The sequence below is a fragment of the Mauremys mutica genome, chromosome 16 (assembly GCF_020497125.1).
Source record: "Mauremys mutica isolate MM-2020 ecotype Southern chromosome 16, ASM2049712v1, whole genome shotgun sequence".
In the NCBI taxonomy this organism is placed as follows: Eukaryota; Metazoa; Chordata; order Testudines; family Geoemydidae; genus Mauremys; species Mauremys mutica.
In genome coordinates, this window is record NC_059087.1 from 32,439,597 (window position 1) to 32,465,814 (window position 26,218).

Sequence of the window (26,218 nt, forward strand, 5' to 3'; positions counted from 1 at the left end):
AATGGTTCATACGCTGCACGGCATGTCTGGGGCCCCCCACTGGTTTACCACAGTCTGACCCGTTCAGTAACTGATCTGCGCTGGAGTGGCCGGAGCCAGAGAACAGAACTGTTCATGCTGGCAGGGTGAGCACACAATAGGCAGTTTTCTGTTGCAGGGGACAGCGGAGTTGCTCATTCAAACCTCTCCTCCATTCTGCAGAGGGCAGACAGAGTGAGAGCCCGGGGGGGCAGTGCTGGACTCACCAGGCTTGGGTTTCAGGAAGCCGTTGCTCACGTCATCACAGTTAACAGGGATGGACTCTCCCTTCACCTCCTTGTAGATATCAAACTCGCCGGTCAGCGTGTGGATCACCACAGGCAGGTCCTTCTCCCGCACCTGGGGAGGGCAACAGACCTCAAACCTCACCCTTCAGCTTAACCTCTCCCTGTAAGCCTGCTGTCTCCTTGCCATTCTTCTCTACCCCCACAAGGAAGGAAGAAGTGAGCTTCTAAACCCACATCTCACCTAGCCCACCGTCCCTTCAACTGAACAGCATGCAGGGAAAAATCTCACGCACAAACCTTCTAGGGTGTCATATTGCTATGGCGAAGGTAGCCTGACCCCTACTGTTCTCAGAATGGCACCCAGTACCCTCTGAATCACATTCAGAATTGAAGAGGTGGATATGTTCATCAGACTGTTGCCATAGGAGAGCCTGCACCATTCACCTAATGAGGGTTTCTCTGTCACACTCCTTGTGTAGTTACTTGGGGCCAATTAGAGTCCTTCACCCACACCCCGCTCGAAGGAGCCTGCTACAGGGGATGGCCATGGGGAAAGGTGGGGGGCTCACCAGGATGAAGTCTGTTTGGTAGGTAGACAGCATCAGCACTGAGACGTTGTGCTCGGCCAGTGGTGCGATGACGGACTTGGCAATCTTCGTCACTCCTATGGCTTGGGAGCTGGTGGAAGACCTGCCGTTGGACAAGACGTTGAGCACCAGCCAGGTGGAATCCACCACCTGCATGAACTCTGATGGGGGCAACTCTGAAATGCCAAGAGGCTGAGGTGAGACTCCAAGCAGAGATTCAGACTACAGTATTAGAAACGGACATATCAGGCTACCTAATGACTAGGTCACCTAGCACCTATCCCTTCCCAGCCACAGCTCAGAGTGCTTTACCAAGCAGTTAGAGGTTATCAGCCAGTATACAAATTGGGAAACTGAGGCACAAGCTCTCACTGAGCTGCTCAACATCATGCAGACAGAGGGAAATAAGCCAGTTGCACAGAACTGTTTCAGTACATTCAATGCATTCCCATTAGCTACGCTGACTATTTAAGAAACTTTATTACATTATTTGTATTGCAGTAGCACACAGGAGCCCAGTCACGGACCAGGACATCATTGTGCGAGGTGATGTACAGACAGGACAGAAAGAGCTTGCACTTTGACTTCATAACCACTAAGTCAGTGGCTCTCAACCTTCCCAAACCACTAACTTTTAGGAGTCTGATTCGTCTTGCCTACCCCCAAGTTTCACCTCACTTGAAAACTTGCTTACAAAATCAGATCTAAAAATATAAAAGTGACACGGCACACTACTATTGAAAATTTGCTTCCTTTCTCATTTTTACCATATAACTATATGGTAAATCAAACAGAATATAAATATTGTACTTGCATTTCAGTGTCTATTATATAGAGCAGTATAAACAAGTCTTGTATTAAATTTAATTTGTACTGACTTTGCTGGTGCTTTTTACATAGCTTGTTGAGTTGATGTACCCCCTGGAGGACCTCTGTGTACCCCCAGGGGTATGTGCATCCCTGGTGGAGAACCATTGGACTAGCTGTCCTACACCATTCCAGTTACAGTGCTCTCTGGCTAGCCATCCCACAGCTCCTGGCAGCGCTCCCAGAAATAAATGGTGGTTCTGAAAGGCCACTTGGGATGCAGTGAACTCCTAGACCACAGGGCCGGAAGGGAGCATTGTGATCCAGTCTGACTGCCTGCCTAACACTGGCCAGAGACCTTTCCCTGAACTAGTTTGTTTGAACTACAGCATCTCTCAAACATCCAACTGAAAGAACTGCCAGCACTGAGAATCCACCGCAACCTTTGGGAAGTTGTGCCACTGGTTAATTGCCCTCAAAAATTTGTACCTTATGTCTAGCCAACATGCCCAGCTTCAGTCTCCGGCCAGTGGCTCATTATACCTTTGTTAGGCTGACAAGCCCTCGGTTGTCAAGTGTGTTCCCCATATAGGTACTTAGACTGATCAAGTTACCCCTTCATTGTAACAGATCGAGCTCCTTGAGTCTTTCACTATAAGGCATGTTTTCCAACCCTTCAATCAATCATTCTCTTGGCTTGGCTCTTAACCCCCTGCAATTTATCACTGTCTGTCTTGAACTGTGGACACTGGAAGAAGATTCCGGCAGCAACTGCATCAGTGTCAAATGGAGAAGTAAAATAACCCCCCTGCTCCTACTTTGTGTTCCCCTGTTTATGCATCCAAGGATTGTATTAGCCCTTTTTGTCACAGCATGACAGAGGGAGCGCATGTTCAGCTGACTGGCCCCCATGACTCCCAAGTCTTTCAGAGTCATTGCTTCTCAGGATCAGGTCCCCACATCCTGCAAGTACGGCCTGCATTCTTTGTTCCTAGGCGTATGACTTTACATTTGGTTGTATTAAAACACTGCTTGTGCCCAGCTTCCTGAGTGATCCAGACCTCTCTGTATCAGTGACCAGTCTTCATGATTTACCACTCCCCAATCTTTGGGTCAGCAGCACTTTCAGCAGTGATTGTTTTCTACCAGGCCACTGATAAAAAGTGTTAAGTAGCCTAGGGCCAAGAACTGATTCCTGTGGCCCCCCACTGGAAACACACCCACTTGAAGAAAAGGTCTCAGTGTAAATGTGGACTATCAGCTAGTTTTTAATCCATTCAATGTGGGCCATGTTAAATGCTGTACTGTTCTAATTTCATAAATCAAAAAACTTGTCTGCATCCACACTGGCACCAGAGGGATGCAGGCTGAACATACCACAGAATGAGCTAGTTCTTAGCATGCATGTCCTCCAGTTGGAGCACACGGTCCCTTACAGGCATGCTATGGAGACCACAGTTCCTACAGCATTAGATTTCTCTAGTAAAGAGAAGGCCAGTGTGTCAGCAGCACAATTGTGAAAAGCTATCTAGTCTTTCAGCTCCAAGTCCTGCACCCTAGGCCAATGGGCCGAGCTGCCCACGCCACCACCTAACCCCAGCCTTTGCAGAACTGCACTGTACAGCCTGGTTTATTCAGCCTAGATCTAAGAGAATCCAAGCCTGGCTCAACATGCAGTCCTGGGGAGGAAGGAGAGCTCTGTTCACAGCCAAGAGGCTCAGAGTCACTGCTTTCATCATCACCACTCCCATAACTGCACTGGTCATTGGGGAAAACCATCAACCAATTGTCTCCACCACTGACGATTGTGCGTCAGTGCTTGAGTCTCTGCGAAGTCCATTTCTGTCCACTCTTATGTTGTCAATCCATCTCTTCTTCGGTCTACCTCTTCTCCTGTACTGTCCCTTGGAGGATGATCTTGGATAGGCCAGATCTTGTTACATAGACGTACCACTTCAGCTTGCACTTCTTCATGGTCAGGAGGTTTTCATATGACTCAGCGCATTGGGTGATGATGTTGTGGACCTCTTCATTAGTGACACGGTCGAAATAGGAGATGCCCAGGATTTTACAGAAGTATCTCATCTCTATCTGTATTTTCTGTTCAAGTGCTGCTATAAGGGTCTATGTCTCGCACACATACAGAAAAATGGAGATAACCAATGTATGCAGCAGTGTCAGTCTGGATTCCAAGGAGATGTTCTTATTCCTCCAAATTGGCTTTAGCTTTGCCACTGCTGCTGTTTACACAGTTCTTGCCTGAATTTCAGCCTTGAATCCTTCATCAATGATGATTGCCCCCAGATACTTGAATTGTTTCACTGTCTCCAGCTCTTGTCCACTGACAGTGATATGGGAGCTCATCCCATCACATCTGTCTGTCAGTTTGGTTCTCTCTGCACTGATTTCCATGCCCTATTATGCGGAGGTTTCATCCAATCGTTTCACAAGGTGGGCAAGTTGATCTTCGCTGCCTACCAGGCTATCAATGTCATCAGTGAACTGAAGATTTGAGATTGTTTGCCCCTCCCATGCTGACTGTGCATGTGAGATCTTCTAGGACATCAGTCATTGTGCGCTTCAAGTAGAGATTGAACAGTGTGGGCGAAAGAAGGCAGCCTTGCTGGACTCAGTGGTGCGAAACCACTCTCCTATTGTGCTGCTGCTGAGAACTGCACTGCTGGCCTTGGCATACAGTTGTTTAATGGTAAGAATAAGCTTATTACCAACACTGTACTTCATGGATGCCCAGAGAGCTTCGTGCCATACTCAAACACCTTCTTGAAGTCATAGAATATCAGGGTTGGAAGGGACCTCAGGAGGTCATCTAGTCCAACCCCCTGCTCAAAGCAGGACCAATCCCCAAATGGCCCCCCCTCAAGGACTGAACTCACAGACCCTGGGTTTAGCAGGCCAATGCTCAAACCACTGGGCTATCCCTCCCCAAAAGGAAGCCAGCATGTTTCTGCCTCTCAAAGACATGGGTGTCCTAGTGGTGTTGCAAGTACTTCTCACGTAAAGCACGAAGGTTGAAAATCTGTTCTGTGGTACTTCTTCCAGCACAAAAGCCAGCCTGTTCTTCAGTGATGATATTCTCTGCTTGCGGATTCAATCTGTTCAATATGACCATCAACATCACTTTGCTGGGATGGCTAATTAAGCTTACGGTCCATTAATTTTGACACAAATGCAGTTTGGTTTTCTTTGGCCGAGTGATGATTAGTGAGTTTGTCCACACGGAGGGCCACTCACCCCATCTACCAAATCTTGTTGCAAATCTTGGTAGGTACATCTACTACTATTTCTCCTCTGAATTTCATCAATTTGGCTAGAATGTTGTCAATACCTGTAGCCTTTCCATTCTTGAGTGATTTCACAGCTGTCTCCACTTCTTCACATAGTATTGGAAAGTCATCCTCCTCTGTTGAATCTGGGCTGGCAGACACTAGGATCTTCATTTGTCTGATGGCTGTATAGATCAGAGCAGTAGTTTGTCCACCTATTGATGATGTCCTGTTCTTCTGTAAGACTGCTCCCTTCTTTGTCTTGAATTGCATTAGCTTTGGTCCATCTTTCCTTTGTCAGATCTTTAACAACCTGGAAGGCTTGTTTGCTATTTTTATTATTGATACACTCTTCAATTTTAGAGCATTGTTTTTCACTCTCTCTCTCCTTGGCCACCTTCATTCCTTTCTTGATCTTTCTGTCAGTCACTCTGTATTTATCTGCTCCCTCGGTGCTGTTCTTGTCTCTCAAGTTCTCTTTTAATGTCACATTTGTAGTATTTCATTTGTGACCCACTGTTTTGTCTTCTTATGTTTCCCAAGGATGTTCATTGCTGCCTCAATCATTACAGCACAGTAATAGTTGGTCAGTGTTTCTACGTCTTCCTCTAGAGCAAGCAGCGGGGCAAATTTTCTGCTGATCATTGCTTGGAATGACACTGCAATGTTTCGGTCTCCGAGTCACTGCTAGTGCAAGGGAAAGTGCCATGAACTGGTTTCCCTTATGACGGGACAGCCAGGCTCTAGGACAGGGGGCAGGAAGACTCATTCACTGGTTTGAAGCCTCAACAAATAAAGGTTTGTCCAAGATGGTTCATGCTGCAAGGAGTGGGGTATCCAATGTGATCATGGATGCTGGGAGGCACAAAACAGCACCTGAATCTCCAGCCTGGTCATCCCAGAAGCTTTGCAGGCCAAATGAAAGGTTAAATACCCTTTCTATGTAGGGGCAGCATAAAGCAAAGAATGATGTTGTGTTGGGTGTGCACTATAGACCACTGTATCAGAAGGATGAGGTAGACGAGGCTTTCTTCAGACAACTAACTGAAGTTTCCAGATCATAGGCCCTGATTTCAATAGTGGACTTTAATCACCCTGACAACTGCTGGGAAAGCAATACAGCAATGCACAGACAATCCAGGAAGTTTGTGAAGAGTGTTGGGGACAACTTCCTGGTACAAGTGCTGGAGGAATTGACTAGGGGCCGTGCTCCTCTTGACATGCTGCTTACAGATAGGAAGAATTGGTAGGGGAGGTAGAAGTGGGTGGCAACCTGGGCAGCAGTGACCATGAGATGGTTGAGATCAGGATCCTGATGAAAGGAGAGTAGCAAAATACAGGCCCTGGACTTCAGAAAAGCAGACAGACTCCCTTAAGGAACCGATGGGCAGGATCCCCTGGGAGGCTAATATGAGGGGTCAAGGAGTCCAGGAGAGCTGGTGTATTTTAAAGAACCCTTATTGAGGGCACAGGAACAAACCATCCTGATGTGCAGAAAGAATAGCAAATATGGCAGGCGACCAGGTTGGCTCAACAGTGAAATCTTCAGTGAGCTTAAACACAAAAAGGAAGCTTACAAGAAGTGGAAATTTGGATAGATAGTATAAAAATATTGCTAGAGCATTCAGGGGTGTAATCAGGAAGACCAAGGCACAATTGGAGTTGCAGCTAGCAAGGGATGTGAAGGGTAACAAGAAGGGTTTCTACAGGTATGTTAGCAACAAGGTGGTGGTCAGGGAAAAAGTGTGGGACCCTTACTGAATGGCGGAGGCAACAGTGAAAGATAACGTGGAAAAAGCTGAAGTACTCAATGCTTTTTTTGCCTCAGTCTTCATAGACAAAGTCAGCTCCCAGACTGCTGCACTGGGCAGCATAGTATGGGGAAGAGGTGAGCAGCCCTCAGCAGTGAAAGAACAGGTTAAGGACTATTTAGAAAAGCTGGACATGCACAAGTCCATGGATGCTGCTCTAATGCATCCAAGGGTGCTGAGGGAGTTGGCCGATGTGATTGCAGACCCATTGGCCTTTATCTTTGAGAATTTGTGGCCATCCACGGAGGTCCTGGATGATTGGAAAAAGGCAAATACAGTGCCCATATTTAAAAAAGAAGAAGAACGAACCCAGGGAACTACAGACTGGTCAGCCCCACTTGAGTCCCCAGCAAAATCATGGAGCAAGTTGTGATGCTGTATCCCATAATGCTTTATGGGAATATGACATAACTGGAATATGTTTTGTGCTGCCTGTGCCATGTAACAGCTCTGTAAAGGTTATGGTCTACTATATCTATTCATCCTATTTGTACACATATCATTTTGTACTTGAGGTTAAGAGTATTGGCTGTATACTTGCTTGATTGCTAAATAAGCTTTGAGAGGCATTTGGTCAGCTTCTTTAGGAAGGAATTCGCAAGGTTAAGTACCCGATCAGGAAGCACTTGGGGAACAATGCATCTTGGAATGCTCCAATCCACTTAAGAAGTCTTCCTGGAGACATACAAGATACCATGTGGACAATGGCTTCTGCCTGCAAAGACTGAGTCATGCATGAACATGTTATTTGCCCAGGTGACTCCAGAACTCCATCTTGGAGCTGGACTTTGCATAGGAGTGAGTCTCCACTCACAAGAGAAAGTCTATTTAAACCCCTGGGAGACCCCTCCATTTGGTCTTCAGTTGGCTAAAGAAAGAGCATCTCAACCCCCCAAGATACTCGGAAGAAACTGGAACCAAGGGCAGTGACTGCAAGGGGTGTGAGTGATTGCTGGACCCAGGCTAAAAAGAGATTAGTCTGTAAAAGGGAGCATTCTGGAACTGGTGAGGATCTTATCTGTATGAGGAGAGGCTGAGGGAACTGGGATTGTTTAGTCTGCAGAAGAGAAGAATGAGGGGGGATTTGATAGCTGCTTTCAACTACCTGAAAGGGGGTTCCAAAGAGGATGGATCTAGACTGTTCTCAGTGGTAGAAGATGACAGAACAAGGAGTAATGGTCTCAAGTTGCAGAGGGGGAGGTTTAGGTTGGATATTAGGAAACACTATTTCACTAGTAGGGTGGTGAAGAACTGGAATGGGTTACCTAGGGAGGTGGTGGAATCTCCTTCCTTAGAGGTTTTTAAGGTCAGGCTTGACAAAGCCCTGGCTGGGATGATTTAGTTGGGTTTGGTCCTGCTTTGAGCAGGGGGTTGGACTAGATACCTCCTGAGGTCCCTTCCAACCCTGAGATTCTATGATTCAGGTTTGATTAGACATAGATTTGCATGTTTTACTTTGTTCTGTCTGTTACTACTTGGAACCACTTAAATCCTACTGTCTGTATTTAATAAAATCATTTTACTTATTAGTTAACTCAGAGTATGTATTAATACCTGGGGGAGCAAACAACTGTGCATCTCTATCAGTGTTATACAGGGTGAACAATGTATGTGTTTACCCTGCATAAGCTCTATACAGGGTAAAACGGATTTATTTGGGTTTAGACCCCATTGGGAGTTGGGCATCTGAGTGTTAAAGACAGGAACACTTCTGTGAGCTGCTTTCAGGTAAACCTGCAGCTTTGGGGTAAGTAATTCAGACCCTGGGTCTGTGTTGGAGCCGACAGGTGTGTCTGGCTCAGCAAGACAGGGTGCTGGAGTCCTGAGCTAGCAGGGAAAGCAGGGGTAGTAGTAGTCTTAGCACATCAGGTGGCAGCTCCCAAGAGGGCTTCTGTGATCCAACCCATCACAGGTCTTCAAGGAATCCATTTTGAAGCACTTGGAGGAGAGGAAGGTGATCAGGAGCAGTCAACATGGATTCACCAAGGGCAAGTCATGCCTGACCAACCTGATTGCTTTCTATGATGAGATAACTGGCTCTGTGGATATTGGGAAAGCAGTAGACGTGATGTATCTTGACTTTAGTAAAGCTTTTGATATGGTCTCCCACAGTATTCTTGCCAGCAAGTTAAAGAAGTACGGATTGGATGAATGGATTACAAGGTGGACAGAAAGCTGGCTAGATTGTCGGCTCAAAGGGTAGCGATCAATGGCTCAATGTCTAGCTGGCAGCCAGTATCAAGTGGAGTGCCCCAGGGGTCAGTCCTGAGGCCAATTTTATTCAACATCTTTATTAATGATCTGGATGACAGGATGAATTGCACCCTCAGCAAGTTTGCAGATGACACAAAGTTGGAGGGAGAGGTCGATACGCTGGAGGGTAGGAATAGGGTCCAGAGTGACCTAAACAAATTGGAGGATTGGGCCAAAAGAAATCTGATGAGGTTCAACAAGGACAAGTGCAGAGTCCTGCACTTAGGACAGAAGAATCCCATGCACTGCTACAGGCTGGGGACCAACTGGCTAAGCAGCAGTTCTGCAGAAAAGGACCTAGGGGTTACAGTGGACGGGAAGCTGGATATGAGTCAGCAGTGAGCCTTTGTTGCCAAGAAGGCCAACGGCATATTGGGCTGTATTGGTAAGAGCATTGCCAGCAGACCGAGGGAAGCAATTATTCCCCTCTATTCGGCACTGGTCAGGCCACACCTGGAGTACTGTGTCCAGTTTTGGTCCCCCTACTACAGAAGGGATGTGGACAAATTGGAGATTGTCCAGCAGAGGGCAACTAAAATTATTAAGGGGCTGGGGCACATGATTTACGAGGAGAAGCAGAGGGAACTGGGGTTATTTAGTCTGCAGAAGAGAAGAGTGGGGGGGGGGGATTTGATAGCAGCCTTCAACTACCTGAAGGAGGGTTCCAAAGAGGATGGAGCTAGGCTATTGTCAGTGGTGGCAGATGACAGAACAAGGAGTAATGGTCTCAAGTTGCAGAGGGGGAGGTTTAGGTTGGATATTAGCAAACACTATTTCACTAGGAGGGTGGTGAAGCACTGGAATGGGTTACCTAGGGAGGTGGTGGAATCTCCTTCCTTAGAGGCTTTTAAGGTCAGGCTTGACAAAGCCCTGGCTGGGATGATTTAGTTGGGGTTGGTCCTGCTTTGAGCAGGGGATTGGACTAGTTGACCTCCTGAGGTCTCTTCCAACCCTAATCTTCTCTGATAGGGCTCATCTCCTAGCAGGGTGTGGCTAGAAAAGAATGGCAGCTGATCAAAGGAGAAGGCTACCAGGATCAGTGGAGGAAAGGTACTAGGAGAAGGGTAACAGCCCCTGCCAGCTAGCACTGCCTCCCAGCCTCAGAGCGCCACTCATGCAGTAGCCTGGCAGCCTGCTTCGTAGGAGACAGCAAGGCCAAGGCAGTGCTTGGTGCAAATGCAGAGTCTCCTCAGCCTGAAAGCCTCACCTATTCACAAACAGATTAGTCCATATCAAGGATCCCTTCGGGTACATCTACACTGTAGTAAGAGATCCGCAGCATGGCTGCAGCTGGCCCAGGCTCGCAGAGCTACGGAACTGCAGTGTAGATGTGTGGACTTGGGCTGGAGCCCAGATTCTGAGACCCTGTGAGGGGGAAGATCACAGAGCCCAGGCTCCAGCATGAACGTGAATGTCTACCCTGCTAGGTTTAGCCCACAGCCCAGCCTGAGCCACCTGACCCGTGCTCCGAGACCCACTGCCAAGGGTTCATTGCCACAGCGACATCCCCTTCATTACTGCGGGTCGGTCTGCACAGCCCTCCGAACCAGGCCAGGGACTGTTACGTATCTACACAGGCTGTTCGACGCTGCCCCACAGCCATGGTACCGTGTGAACAGGCCTGTGCTAAGCAGCCAGTCAAGTGTCCCTTGAGAAGGGCCAGGACAGGAGCCATCAGCACACAGGAGAGAACCAGGCAGCTCAGCACTCTCCCCTCAGAGCAGGCCTGGCTCCCAGGCCCATGAGCCAACAAAAGCAAACCCTGCACAGCACTAGCTACAACAGAGTTAACCCCAGCCAGCTCCATGGCTCTAGGCTCTAGAAACACCTGCCCCTCGGCCCCTCCAGCAGGAGGGACTCTGCCATCCAAGAGCCCGCATTAGCAGGAGGTGCCAAGTCTGCTCCCCACACCCTGCCACCTTTCCTGCCTCAGGATGCTCCCTGGGGCTGGCGTTCCTGCCCGTGCGCTTCCTGCCCGGCTACAGCATTTCCACCAGGAAGCCAGGCCCTGCAGTCCGGCTGTGCAAAGCCTGGGTCCAAGACAGCTGAAGTGGGGGATGTGAAAGCAAGACAGGCTTGGAGCCAGTCAAGAGTAGGGGGCGTGGCAGAAGCCATGAGGCTGATGCAACAAGTACAGAGACCCAACTGCAACTGCTGCCTGGGTAACATATGAACCTTCCTCCCAGCAGCTAGTAACATCCCACTTACGCAGTCGTTCCTTGTGCCAAGCCTCTCCAGCTGCAAGCACTGTGCAAGCAGGCCAGGACCTCTCTCAAGGAACCAATGCAGGCAACAGCTGCCTTGGATAGGGACTTACACTGCAGTGTGGAAACAGTAACACATGCCAACTGGTGACAGAGCTTGCTAGTTCCAGGACAGAGCCCTGTCCCTTTGCTGGTGCATAGCTCTCCCTGCACAAGAGAGCTAACACAGGAACAACCTCCATGGTGCCAAAAGAATGTCCTGCTTAGCTTGTAATCAGTGCTGTACGTTTATGCAGTACCTGAAAGGCAAACGCCATATAGGCAGAGGCAGGCTGGAGAGGTGGGGCTGCAGTCAATATCAAGGGAGAGATGGTTCACTGACTCAGATGGTACTGGGGGACTCAGCTTGAGAGAGGTCAAGGAAGGTGTGCACTGATCCACATTGGGATGGGACCCAGGTCCAGGCCACAGCAGGGATCGGGATTGGGTCGGGTGAAGTTTGCCAGGAGCCAGACGACAAGGTTTTGCTCAGATCTTAGGTTGAAGGAGTGGGTTTGGATATGTCTTTTCAAATCCCGTGTCGCATTTGTTTTATCTCACATCTAGCTTCCATCCAGCCTGCTGCAATCCCCAGCATGCCCAGCTCCGACATCAGAAACCAGAAGAGCTGTTATTTGCATGGCCTTATGCATACTGTGGTTTTTCCACTGGTGTCAATTTTCAAGTCTCTCACCATTACTGCAGCAGAGCCCTATTGTAAAGGCATAAGCTCAGGTTAACACCCACTAGCAGTTCTCATCATGATGCATGATCACTACACAGAAAGCTTCCTGACTTGAACAGGCAAAGCAGAACAGCCAAAGGCAGCCAGCTAGAGTGAGTTCAGACAGGCAGCTTAGTGCGAAGGCAGGACAGGTGGTTGTTAAGGCACTGTCTGTAGCTGGCCCTTCAAGCTGTGCACTCCTCCTGCTCTGCAAAGGGGGAAAAAGCCTCTTTCCCCATGAAAACAAAGGGACTGACAGTATTTCAGGCCAGAATTACAATAGTAACAGCCACGATCCAGCAATTGGTGTTACTACACCATGACTTGCCCTTGCCTGCTTTGCACTGCACCAGGTGCTGGATCAGAGCTATTCCCTAGTGCAGGTAAGGCTTTACTGCTCCAAAAAAAATCAGCATGAGTGGGGCAGGAGCCAAAAACTGAAGGGCCTCTCATGCACCGGTCCCCAGGTACCTCAGGAGCTAATGGACAATTCAGAGCCAGTGGGATGGATAATTCTCAAACCAGGACCAAAGCCAGAGCCCTCTGTATTTACAGGCTATAAACTCCTTGACGAACACTGAAGTGTCAGGTCCTTTCCCAGAATTCAAAGCAATTTAATTTCAACCCTTCTGATTGGAAGGGCAGATGAGGAAAGGAAGAATCATTAAGTGAATTGCTCAAGGCCACAGCAAGTTGCTGGCAGCACTGGGAGTAGAATCTAGCACCCACCCCTCCTAGTCCTGTGCTCTCACCACTAGAGGACACTCCCCCACAGATGAAAAGCTTTCTTAATTCAGCCAAAAGACTTGTCTGCATTAGGATTTTAGCCCTCAGTGTAGCTGTCCCTTAGCACAGACACACAGCATTAGGATAAGCTGCACCAGGTGCAAGTCATGGCTTATACTGGGGCACCGCATTTAGGGCTTGTCTAGACTGAGCGCTGCCACTTTCAGCACTGTATGAAGTGCCAGCGCTGGGAGCTATTCCCCTTGTGGAGGTGGGGTTTTCATAGTGCTCTCCCAGCGCTATGCCATGACTACACAGCCATGTTACAGCGCTGCCGCAGACAGCAATTTAATATTGCTAGTGAAGACCTGCTCTTACACTGGTGCAGCTTCACCAGGTCTGAAAACCCCAGTGTAGAAAAGGCCAGAGTGATAGCTCACATTGGCATTATAATTACAGTCTAAAGCCCCCGTTACATTGAAACAGGATAGATTTCATGTGCTGCTATCTGAATAACCATCACACAAATAAGCCTGAACAGTTGGGGCTCTGGGCGCTTGAGATCCAATTACACATCAAAAGAAGAGGCTAACTCTGTGGAACCCACATCAGGGGGTCTGCTAATAAAATGCATCTCAAAGCAAAGAACAATTGCAAACTCAACCAACTGGAGCTATGCCCCAGGCTGTCACTAACTCCAGCTTGTTTATCCAGGCTCTGGAGAGAGCAGAGCTTTGTTAAAAATCTAGGAGGAATACACAGGAAGATGTGTCACATGGGTACAGTGCCCCATATAGATCATCTTATTCTGGTATCAGAATGGCTTTTGGTTTAGCTTAAGCCTCTTTCCAAGCTAAACCAAAACACATCTCTTATTCCAGAGCAAGAGCATCTACATGGGGGGGAGGGGTTATACAGGTAGAGCTCACTTTAAATGTACATTTTGGCTTATGGTGAAAAAAATCCCCCCTGTAGACAAGGCAGTTCAAACACTGGCTGCAGCATTCCCTTTCACCGCCAACTTGTGTGGAAGTTTGCATCTTTCAAGTTGCATTTAGTACAGTAGAATCTCAGAGTTACAAACCCCTTGGGAATGGAGTTATTCGTAACTCTGAACAAAACGTCATGGTTCTTTCAAAAAAGTTTACAACTGAACATTGACTTAATACAGATTTGAAACTTTACTGGGCAGAAGAAAAATGTTGCTTTTAACCATCTTAATTTAAATGTTTGTACTTGTTTCAGTTTCTTTACCTTGTCAAATCTTTTTAAACTTTCCCTCTTCAGTAGTTTATATGTAACAGTACTGCACTGTATTTGATCTTTGGTCTCTGCTGCTGGATTGTGCACTTCTGGTTCCCAATGAGGAGTGTAGTTGACTGGTTAGTTTGAAACTCTGAGGTGCTACTGTATATGTAATAGCTATTAAGGCACCAAAGCACTAGTTACCACCCCACACTCATCATGTGACATTTAAGGTACTGGACGGGTAGAAGAGGTACAAATTACACCTAAAGCAACTATGGGAAACAAGTGATTTTTAGATGGTTCAACTACCCGAGACAAGACACTCCATGAGCTGATAAAATACTCAAGTTTCCTAGTAGACAAAAGCCCTATTGCCCCAGCTAGCAGGGGTATTGCTTTGTTTGGCACTGAGCCCTTCAGCTCCCTGTATCTAGAACTAACGAACTTTTGCCATGGCTGTGTGTCCACACTAGACTTTATGCCAAAGATTCCCCACCAGTTGAGTCCCAGCAGCAGCAGCGACAGAAGTTGGACCAACATTTGAGCCATCTACATCTGCTCACCACATGAGGTCCTGATGCCACCAATCCACATCAGCGCTCCCACTGGTGAGATCTTCGTGGCACTGGAATGGTGGTAGCAACAGTGGGAATTTCAAGTTAAAGAGACTAGTGCAACAAAGCAAAGGATCTCAAGGGATCTTCAGAGCATCAGGGAGTTTATCACAGGTTTTGTCAACAGTGAAAGCTCTCATTAAGGTTGATCTTAAGCAGCATTCTCAGAAACAACCATGAAAAAGGACACACAGGAGTTAAGATTCCAACAGTAGCGCAAACTCCCCTAGGCTGCACAGAGGGCTTTGCTTCACAGCAATAGAGTTAAGAAAAATAGGAACAGACCAAGAATATGCAGCAGTACCCAATTTTCAGGAGGTGCTAAGCATCCTCTTCTCCCATTGGATGGAATAAGGCAAGTGGCTTCCTCTGTGCTTCAGTCTCTCCTAACAGTAAAATTGGGTCCATAATGGTACTGACCCTGCTTGTAAAAGGCTTTGAAGTCTACAGGTGAAAAGCATCAGGAGAGCTAATGATTAATTATTGTGCACCTCTAAAAACCATCAGGCCATGTATGTGCAACTCAACTGAGATAATGCTGAACAAAGCTTTGCAAGGAATTAGAGAGGAGACGAAACTTGGTTGTGCCTTCAGACTGAGTTACTTCTTGGTTTGCCCTTCCCCTTACTCAGGGACCCACTTCAGAATGGCAGGGCCAGCTCAAGCAAGTGGAAGGCTCTCCACAAAGGCATCTGAATACCTCTCTCATCTTCCCTTCCCCCCCCCCCGCCCACCTGCTTTAAGAACCAAGATTTAAGCTGATCCCTCTCCCCACGCCTGTTCCAAACTGCTCTGCTATGCTCACTGCATCAGTCCCACAGGGATGGAGTTTCAACAAGGACAAATGTGGAGTCCTGCACTTCGGATGGAAGGATCCCATGCACTGCTACAGACTAGGGACTGAATGGCTAGGCAGCAGTTCTGCAGAAAAGGACCTAGGGGTTACAGTGGATGAGAAGCTGGATATGAGTCAACAGTGTGCCCTTGTTGCCAAGAAGGCTAATGGCATTTTGGGGTGTATAAGAAGGGGCATTGCCAGCAGATCAAGGGACGTGATCATTCCCCTCTATTCGACATTGGTGAGGCCTCATCTGGAGTACTGTGTCCAGTTTTGGGCCCCACACTACAAGGATGTGGAAAAATTGGAAAGAGTCCAGCGGAGGGCAACAAAAATGATTAGGGGGCTGGAGCACATGACTTATGAGGAGAGGCTGAGGGAACTGGGATTGTTTAGTCTGCAGAAGAGACGAATGAGGGGGGATTTGATAGCTGCTTTCAACTACCTGAAAGGGGGTTCCAAAGAGGATGGAGCTAGACTGTTCTCAGTGGTAGCAGCTGACAGAACAAGGCATAATGGTCTCAAGTTTCAGTGGGGGAGGTTTAGGTTGGATATTAGGAAACACTATTTCACTAGGAGGGTGGTGAAGCACTGGAATGGGTTACTTAGGGAGGTGGTGGAATCTCCTTCCTTAGGAGTTTTTAAGGCCCGGCTTGACAAAGCCCTGGCTGGGATGATTTAGTTGGGGATTGGTCCTGCTTTGAGTGAGCAGGTTGGACTAGATACCTCCTGAGGTCCCTTCCAACCCTGATTCTGTGATTCAAAACCAGGAGGAGGAGTAACCTGCCAAATACTCCTGAAGTGGGGATGGGGTCAAGTGAGCACCAGAGCTAGTCCCCATGTCACAGCATTCCACACCATGTAGCACAAGTACAAACGACAACAGCAGAGCAGCCTCTGTGGGCTTGTCCCCCTTCCTTCCACTCCCATGACACAGCCCATTAAAACTGCAGCAGAAGCTGCTCTGGGACTTGGATGTTGGGGAGGATGGGCCTAGGGAACATGGAGAGTAGCTCAGCCACCCCAGAGGACTGCAGCTTTGCAGCCTCTTGGAAGGTGCTTATTTGCCTTTGAGCTACAGAGCTAGTGCTGTATAAGGGAACCACCCCAAATCCCAATGGGGTGGAACAGCTGAGCTGAATGAAGAGGTTGATGAGAACCCAGGCCCGTGACCTGCATTTAACACATGTCCTCCAACCCCAAATAGCAGGCTCAATAGATGGGCAACAACCCAGAACTGGCTGACCAGTACTCAACAGTAATGTATCACTCTTTAGATCCTTCTGCATATCCTTTTATCCAGTTGAAAGGCACCATTTTCCCTGAGTGCAGACAAAGGGCCTGTCTCCACTGGAGTCATTAGTATAAGTTAGGGCTAGTCTACACTGGCAACACTAAAGTGCTGCCCCGGCAGAGCTTTAATGTGCCCTGTCTGGTTGCAGCGCCTCCACGAGGGGCGCAGCTCCCAGTGCCGGTGCATTGTCTACCCCGGTGCTTTACAGCGCTGAAACTTGCTGTGCTCAGGGGGGTGTTTTTTCACACCTGAGTGAGAAAGTTGCAGCGCTGTAAATTGCCAGTGTAGACAAGCCCTAGAGCTGCATGCCCTTGCTAGTCAATACCCTCTCCCCTTGCTGTTGCTCTCTCTCCTCTCCACTACAGTTTATTTGCTTCCATCACTTCTCTTTGCCCTTCCTTGTCTTTCTCCACACTCCCTGGCCGGGCTGCTGCAGCTGGAGAAGCTCATTATGCAGACCATCCATAAGATTTCCCATGAGTGCGGAAGTGGCAACAGAACTGGGCTCAGACTTTTGGAGAGGAAAGCAAGAATCTCATCGTAACATTGCAAGCTGGACTGTGTCTAGCCCCATCCCTCTCCCACAAACACCCCCATCAAAGCCTGATCCTAGACGGGTCTTTGTTGCACCAACTCCAGCCACCCTGGTGCACCGTGTCCCACCAATAAAGCTCTTGAAATTGTGCAGTCCCATAGCACAGGCAGAATCTGAAGTGCAGTAATCATGGGCTCGGCTGCCCTGGCTCCACTCTCTCAGGCGTGCATGTCAGACATTCCCCTGGCAGTCACCAGCATGAGACGCTGGCAGGCACAAGAGAGGACTTAGGCAGGCCTGGGTTAGAGCAGTAAGGGTGCAGTCACCCCCATAGTAATCTCAGGCACATCTTGGAGCGAGGGACCGCTCCTGCATTTAGCACCCCCCCCCCTCCTCCTGCTCCCCAGTGATCAGGCACATCATACTCCCACAGTGGTGCAGAGTAAGTAGCCCTCCCCCTCAGGAAGAGGGGGATGTAATGAATGGAGGGTTTCTTCAATCAGCTCTGAGCATTCAGCCAAGCCCACCTGGATGGGATCCAGGAACTACTTACACAAAAGCTGCCTTTGCGGGCATCAGCCAGGCATCCTTGTTGCTTCCTTCCTGCCCCCTCTGCGCTGAACCCCCTGCCCCTTCCCAAGGAGCAAAGAGATCCTGGTTGTGATTCTCTCCCAGCTAGGTTCTGGGAATATCTGTTGTGCATCTAGGGCCCCAGCTTCTTCAATGCATGGGGGCCCCAGCTAACTGGTCTCTGCATCATTTGCCATGAGGAAAAGCCAGCTAATTGCAAAATCTGCTTCTCAAAAGGCTGAGGGCTGCCAAAGCCAAGTAGCTGCAAATTACTTTGGTAGGTACCTGGTGACATTTCCCCTGCTTCCAAAGCAGCATTCCAGATGCAGGCCCCACATTACAAAACTCTCCTCCCTGACACCTGGAGGCTTGAGTGACAGGGAATCCTGTTGTCAAGACTGAAAACGCAGCTCCCACGTAGATGGGAACCTGACCAAGAAATTATTCTGCTACAGCTTGGATCTCACCTGCCCATGGTTAACAGGGCTCCTCCATCAGAGCCAAAGGCCAACTACAAGCCTTCACTAGGGGGAACATAACTGCTGAGCCAGTGGTGAGCTGCAGACGGTTCCTGGTTGCTAAATTTAGAAGCCGGTTTAGAACCGGTTGTTAGGGTTACCATACAGCCAGCAGCTGGACTGCTGCTGGGAGACAAGACACCTCGCTCTGTGCAGCTAGAGCGTCCTTTGCCCCAGCGCTACATTCCCCCGGTTTGCCCCGCAGCCCCCCCCCCGAGCCTCGTCACCCCCGGATTCCTCCCTCCCTTCCCTTCCTCACGACTCGGAGGGGAGCAATCAGGGGAAGGGAGGATCCGGGGGTGACGAGGCTCGGGGGGGCTGCGGGGCAAACGGGGGGAAAGTAGCGCTGGGGCAAAGGATGCTCTAGCTGCGCAGAGCGAGGTGTCTTGTGTCGCTGCTGGGAGGGGAATCAGACTGCAGCTGGCAGCCTGCTGAGCCCAAGGTAAGACGGGGAGGGGAAGAATCAGAGAGCGCCTGGGCTGGGAGTGGGGGGAGGAATCGGGGGATGATGAGGCAGTGAGTTCCCTGTCTGTATGTTCTAAATAATAGCAGCTGTTCCCCTAGCAAAATCCTCTCTACATTTCCTTTCTATTTTTGCCTCATTTTCTCCAGTCTATAGTTCTGTTTTTAAAGCCTATATTATCTATTCATGTTAATCTGTCTCTGTTTCAGACAGGGTTAAATATGTAACTTGTTTTACATAGAAAAATAGCTAGAGAGATAATGGTAAGACTATATCACCCAGCATTCTAAAGAGGCTCTGTCCTTTACACTTTGTGACTAGGAAAAACAAAAGTTGTCTTTGAATTTTATTAAAAAATGTAATTGCTGTTAACACATCAGGAAGAGAGGCAATGACTTTAAGACCTGTTTGTATAATAATGGAAATACTATAGTTTCTCACTGGCTAACTGTTAAAACATCATTTCTTTTGTTTACAGCCACTGGCAGTAGCGATATAATCCCATACCCCACAATGGTGTTCTGTAACATTTGCCATGGCTACTGTCTAAATTCTTGCCAAGCTTTTCATCATATCCACAGAACAGAGATTAAATTAATGTAACTGCTAGCTTCAATTCACACTAGTGCTTGTAAAAACTGCTTCATCAAAGCACTTAGTTCAATTTTGCAATAAATATCAGAATCCAATAGAGACTATTAAATCTGACTTATTGGCTAGATACGTATTATATCTGGAGATGCAGTCAGCTATTATTCAACAGTGAGTTTCGGGGGGCGGTCAGGGGACAGGGAGTGGGGCGAGTTGGGTAGGGGGTGGGGACCTGGGGGGGGGTCTTGGGAGTCAGTGGTCAGGGGACAAGGAGCAGGGGTGGGGTTGATGGATTGCAGGTTCTGAGGGGGGCAGTCGGGGGCAGGACGTGGGGGGGGTGTTGGATGGGGAGGACAGCTGTTTTGGGAGGCACAGCCTTCCGTACCTGGCCCCTGATACAATTTTGCAAACCCGATGTGTGGGGCCAGCTTTAGGAAGTGTGGGGCCCCGATTTGAACAGGTTTTGACAGGGATGACTTAAAAAAAAAAACCATAAGGCTTACTCACCGCTCGGCGCTCCAAGTCTTCGGCGGCACTTTGGCGGCGGGTCCTTCACTCGCTCTGAGTTTTCGGTGGCATTGAAGGACCCGCCACTGAAGTGCTGCTGAAGACGTGGAGCGAATGAAAGACCTGCCGAAGAAGACCCGGTAGGGAACCGGTTGTTAAGATTTTGGCAGCTCATCACTGTGCTGAGCCATGCCATCTGGGAGAGCAGTGACTAGCAGGGTCAGCCAGGGGCTGGGACTGCCAAAGTCAGCAGTGGATGCAGGCTTCGTAAGGATGAGATGTTCTCCTGCATGACCAAGTGAGCTGGTTTGGGCAAACCATGCAGAAGGAGTGTGGGGTAAAGACCTTTAGTGATTGATGGGTCAAGCTGTAACTTTGCATCAAGAGCAGCATCAGGGTTGGCAGTGAAGCTCTAATTGTAACTGAGCTGAGATTAGAAACATCATGTCTAAGAACTCAAGATATTGCATCAGATCAGGGGAAGGGGAGCAGTGTGATGGATCTCAGCAATGCAGCTGGACAGTGAATAGACGTGGCAACTCAAGTGGTGATGGGAAGAGAAAACAATTTAGTTACCTCTTGATGCAGGGCTCCTTAAGCAGCAAAAGAAACATCAAAGCTGAGCAATCCTAACAGATCAGAGATTGCTTGTCTGACTACAGCTAACCTAAAGGAGTACAACATAAAAAGCCTTGGTGGATCAAATTCAGTCCAGACCTTCTTGGGGTTTCTCCAAGCCAACAGCTGTTAGTGATAGACCAGAGATTCTCAAACTGTGGTCCACGGATAGTTCCCTCCAAGGTGCGCATCTGGGAGGCTGCACACAAGAGAATGAAGGGCCACCCACCTAATTAGTGGAGCTGCACAGGCGTGGCTCCACTAATTACATGCCTGGACCCTGGAGAAGACACACATGTAAGGTGAGGTGGTGGCCTTGGGGGGAAATAGCGGGTAGATAGGAGAGGGCAGTGGAGTGAGAAGAGGGGCTGGGGGGAATTTGGGACATGCAGCGCTGCGGCAGCCAGAGAAAGACAACTTTCCCTAGCTCCAGGGCTGTGGCTGCCGAGGAGAGATGGCCCTCCTTCCCAACCCCAGCTAGGGGGTTGCTGCGGCAGGGAGAGAGGGCACATCCATTGCATTAGAAAGGCAAGACTATAGATATTAAAATATGAGTTGTGAACTTTTATTTGTAGAACAAAAAAGATTAAGGTTTTTTTTGGTTTTTTTAATATAGTGCTTTTATCCAAAGTGCTTTACAATAGTTAGCTAACGGTGCAAACAACATTTGGAAAGCAGCAAAGAGTCCTGTGGCACCTTATAGACTAATAGACGTATTGGAGCATGAGCTTTCATGGGTGAGTACCCACTTTGTCGGATGCAAGATGTATTCACCCATGAAAGCTCATGTGCCAATATGTCTGTTAGTCTATAAGGTGCCACAGGACTCAGTCTGGATCTGTAAAGCAGCAAACATGGCTACCCCTCTGATACTTAACATTTGGAAAGATAATTAAGTTGTCCGCCAAGACCCTCTGCAATTTTCAAGTGGTCTGAGAACCACTGTGATAGACCAAACCCAGGCAAGGAAGTGTTTGGGCAAAAGCATCAGGAATTTGCACTGTGATCACTGATCCGGGACCACTCCTTAAAAACACTTACTGGTTTTGAAGACCTTTGTACTGTCCCAGAGCATTGTAGCCATGGCAGGCTGAATACTAGACCCTAAAAGTCACATAATGCCAAACATCATCATGCTCTCCCACCCCCACATCCATTTCTAACATGGCAGTAAGCAGCAGATCTGATGTGAATTTTCTGCCACTGGAAACCTGATTCTTAAATGGGACAGCTATCCCACAGAGATTTCTAGCTCCAGCAAAGACAGAGGCTGCTAAAATCATGTCAAAGCTTAAGTGATGGAGGAAAACAAGCTATTAAAGAGACAGACTCAATCATCTGATTCAAGTTTAGAAAAAACATTGCACAGCATTCAACCCTAATCCTGAGGGGTTGTGAGACTGTCAGAACTGTCATAGGTCTTTACTCAACACTGGTACAGGATGCACTCTAGCAAATCCCAGACTGATGTTCAACATCCTCCTCAATCACTCATGTACAGGGAACCCTTGAGGGAGATAGTCACCCAACTTCAAAGGAGGCTTAACAGACACTTCAAACCCTGGTAGTCCCTTGTTTAAAGAGCTCTTGCAGAAAAGGAGCTGTTTGGCTTGACATCCCAATGGAGAGGGCTGGTATCCATGGTACAGGGCAAGGTGAGAGTGTAACACAGACATGCCCAGGCACACCCAGATCTGTTGCCCTGTGTGTGACTACCTCAGTATTTCACTGAAGGGTGAGGGGGGGTTTCTGCTGAAAGCCAACAGCTAGCTGATTGCCTTGGTTATTATGATGCATGCATGGGAAATAACTGAAATTCTATAACACACAGGAGATTTGGTTTAACAAAATGAAACTTAGCACTGAGACCTGCCCTGCCTCAGGTGAGCAGACACCTCCATTAAGCCAGCCCTACATTTATCATTCGGACCAGTGCAGGCTTAGGGTGGCCACTCTCACCTTTCTGGAACACCAGACATTCCAGTACTTCTGGGCATAGCATGACCCCATGCTCCTTGGCGTGATGCCACACACACACACACACTGCATGTGAGATCACAGCACCCAGGGGTGCCACTTGGAGGAGCACACCACTTCGCTCCCACCAGCATGGCCTTGTACGCATGGTATATTCAAAGTCACACTGGTCAGGGCAGAGTACACATTCACTCGGGTGTTCCCGGTTCAATTTGGTCTCAGTATCAAATTGGGGACAAACCCCCCCAAGAAGAGCACTGTTCAGTTGATAACCAGATGAATGGCCTCTCCACGCAGGCATGAGGATTTACAAAGACAAAAGAACCCAAAGAAACATTTCTGACTAGGGATCCCCTGGGGAAAGAGATAAGTGTGTAACTGTGCAGGAGAAGAGAGCACAAGATTTTATCCATTACGAAGGAGAGTCTGCCAGCAGGGGTGTCTCATGAAATGCAGATCCCAGCTTTCTGGACTGGGCAAGAACGGCCAGAACCAAGCCTTGGGTGAGAAATACCTTAAGCAGGAAAGTAACTTGTTACTAAGTAAAGATGCTTTATGGTTTTCTTCTACCTGTAACCTTGTTTCCAAACCCTTATATTTGAATCTGTTAAATAAACTTCACTTTGGTTTTACTATAGACCTGTATAAGTGCCTTATGCTAAGGAAAGTGTGGAATGAGGTGAAATCAGTGCACTGGGATGCATTGCCTCCACAAAGGCAGCAGATCAGTGTACATTGCAGGCATCCAGAAAGGACTAGGCACTCGAGTAACAAGGTACAGTGTGCTAATTGAGAGCCCGCAGAGGGAAAGGGCGGGGCTAAAAGAGCCCAGAGCAGAGAGCCCTGTGTGGCTGGGGAGAGTTCCTCTCATGGGCACAGACAGGGCTCCCTCTCACTGTAGTAGGGATTCACCCCAGACACCCTGGGTAATCCTGAAAGCTGCCAGAGAGAAGGAAAGCAGGTGAATGCATGGTGATACATGGCATGAGACAAGCTAAAAGCCAGCTGGTTCCCAGGCAAAGCAGACAGTCAGTTCTTCAGTTATGATTTCCTAGTTAGCCTCTTTCATTACATACAGGAATTACTGGCATTTGTTTTGTAACAACATCTGGCATTTAAAAGCTCACCACAGTTTCTCTCCAATATTACCACCTTGTATTTAATGCTAGCTGTGTGGGAGGTGTGATTGCAGAGTGATCTTTGATGCAATCTTTCCTGAGCCAGGTAACAAGCAAGGTAATTGACATCTTGGTTACTGATCCTGGATAAGGAGTGGGGCTGTGGGTGCTCATTAACTCTTTGGACATGTCTTCATGTACAGTGCTACAGCAGCAGTTTCAGCAGTGCAGCTGCACTGCTGTAGCACTGTACGTGATGACGCTACTATGCCAACGGGAGAGCTTCTCTTGTCAGCATAGCTCAGTGGTCAGCAACCTTTCAGAAGTGGTGTGTCAAGTCTTCATTTATTCACTCTAATTTAAGGTTTCGCGTGCCGGTAATACATTTTAATGTTTTTTAGAAGGTCTCTCTCTACAAGTCTATATATTATAGAACTAAACTAGTGTTGTATTGTAAAATAAACAAGGTTTTCAAAATGTTTAAGAAGCGTCATTTAAAATTAAATTAAAATGTTGATCTTACGCCGCCAGCCCGCTCAGCCCGCTGCTGGTCTGGGGTTCTGTTCACCTAGGGCGGCAGTGGGCTGAGTGGGGCCTGTGGCCAAGACCCCAGCTGGGAAGGGTCTGGCAGCCAGAACCCCAGACCAGCAGCAGGCTGTGTGGGGCCAGCAGCCGGGACCCCAGACCGGCAGTGGGCTGAGCAGCTCAGCCCACTGCCGCTCAGGGATTCCATCCCCTGGCTCCTGCCAGCCGGGATCCCGGCTGCCGGACCCGCTCAGCCCGCTGCCGGTCTGGGGTCTCGGCCCTGCCCACATACAGTGGGTACCTACCTTATCCTTGGTTCTGGCCCATTCTCTTCCCCTCTCTGCACTGAGCTGAGGGTGGGAGTGGACCGAGCACAGGGCTGGGGGTGAAGGGTCTGGCCAGGAGCTAGAATGAGGGAGAGGGCTCAGGGTTGGGGCAGGAGGTTTGGGTGTGGGGGCACTTACCTGGGCAGCTTCCATTTGGTATGAGGGGTGCAGGTGGGAATGTGAGTAGGGGTGCAGGAGCTCCTGTTTGGTGCTCAGGTGGGGGTGGGGATGTGCAGAGTGCATAGGATGTGGGGGGCTGGGGATGTGGGGGGTGCAAGAGTCAGGGCAGAAGGCTGGGGGCATGTGAGGGGGTGCAGGTGTCAGGGTAGGGGGGCTGGGTATGTGTGGGGGTGCCAGAGTCAGGGCTGGGGTCATGGGGGGGGTGGAGTCAGAGGGCTGGGTGGTACAGGGCTCAGGGCAGGGGCCTGGGGGGTGTGTGGGGGTGCAGGGCTCAGGGCAGAGGGCTGGGTGTGGGGGGGGTCAGGGCTGGATGACTGCCATCCCCAGAACCCCCAACACCACCACCACCCCCCGCTCCTTGTCCCGACTATCCCCTCCTGGGACCCCACCCCCTATCTAAGCCTCCTGCTCCTTGTCCCCTGACTGCCCCCCTAGGACCCTGCCCCCTACCTGTCCCCTGACTGCCCCAACCCTTATCCACACCCCCGCACCCAGACAGACCCCCCTGGGCTCTCATGCCTATCTAACCGCTCCCCGACCCCTGACAGGACCCCCAGAACTCTGGACCCACACAACCACCACCCCCCGCCTGCCCTCTCCACACCCCTGCCTCCTGACAGCCCCCCCAGAACTCCAGACTCATCCAACCCCCCAGCTCCTTGTCCCCTGACCACCCCCTCCAGAGACCCCCCACCCTAACTGCCCCCCCCAGAACCCTCCATGCTCCCTGTCCCTTGACTGCCCCCACCCCTTATCCAACCCCCCCCACCCGCCCCAGCCCCCTTACCATGAGGCTCCCTGCCGCCGTGCATGCAGCCCCGCCCCTCAGAGCGCTGCACACGTGGCAGCAGGGCTCCAGATGAGTGGGGAGCGTTTTTCCCTCCCCACGGAGGGAAACGCTGCCCCGCGGGAGCACGCAGCCCCAGCCCCCAGAGCGCTGCGCGCACAGTGGCAGGGCTCCAGGGGAAAGGGGGGGAGGGGCCAGCAGCTTGCTGCGCTCGGCTGGACACTCTGGCCTGGGAGCGCGGACCCCGTGGCTTGCCGCGTCGGCAGGATTTTTAATGGCACACGGAGTCCCAGCAGGCAGTCGCGTGCCATTAAAAATCAGCTCACGTGCCATCTTTGGTGCCTACCTCCTGACAACCCCCTCCAGAACTCCCGACTCATCCAACCCCCCCAGCTCGTGCCATAGCTAATACATCTCCCCAAGAGGTGGTAGCTATGTCAACAGGAGAACTCTGTCAACACAGCACTGTCTACACGGGGGTGGGGTTATGCCTTCACTATAACTATGTGGCTCATGGTGTGGATTTTTCACACCCTGAGTAATGTAGTTATACTGATATAGGTCTGTACTGTTACTAGCTAAGGCCAGGTCTACAACACTGGGCTCTAGTGACACTTCCCTGCTCTGGGTTACATAACCCACCCCAGCAGAGTGTGGATATCCAATTCTAGTAGCTTGTCCAGCAAGACTACAGCCTACTACTGCTACTCTTTAAGGGAATTACTCCTTTATCTCAAGTGCCAGAGGTGTGTGCTTTGGTACCGAAGGTCCCAGGTTCAAACCCTGACAACCTAAACAAAAGGGTTGT

The 26,218-nt window shown here is 49.4% G+C and overlaps 1 protein-coding gene across 1 annotated transcript in view; it reads right to left on the reverse strand.

The window, feature by feature from the left end:
* Positions 1 to 26,218, reverse strand: part of CASTOR1 (cytosolic arginine sensor for mTORC1 subunit 1) — a 40,985-nt gene that overhangs the window by 7,874 nt on the left and 6,893 nt on the right. The window contains exons 3-4 of the mRNA XM_044990311.1: positions 836 to 1,029; positions 246 to 378 (exon numbers count right to left, since the gene is read on the reverse strand). Of these exons, the coding sequence (XP_044846246.1) occupies positions 246 to 378; positions 836 to 1,029 (327 nt within the window). The remainder of the gene's footprint in view (positions 1 to 245; positions 379 to 835; positions 1,030 to 26,218) is intronic.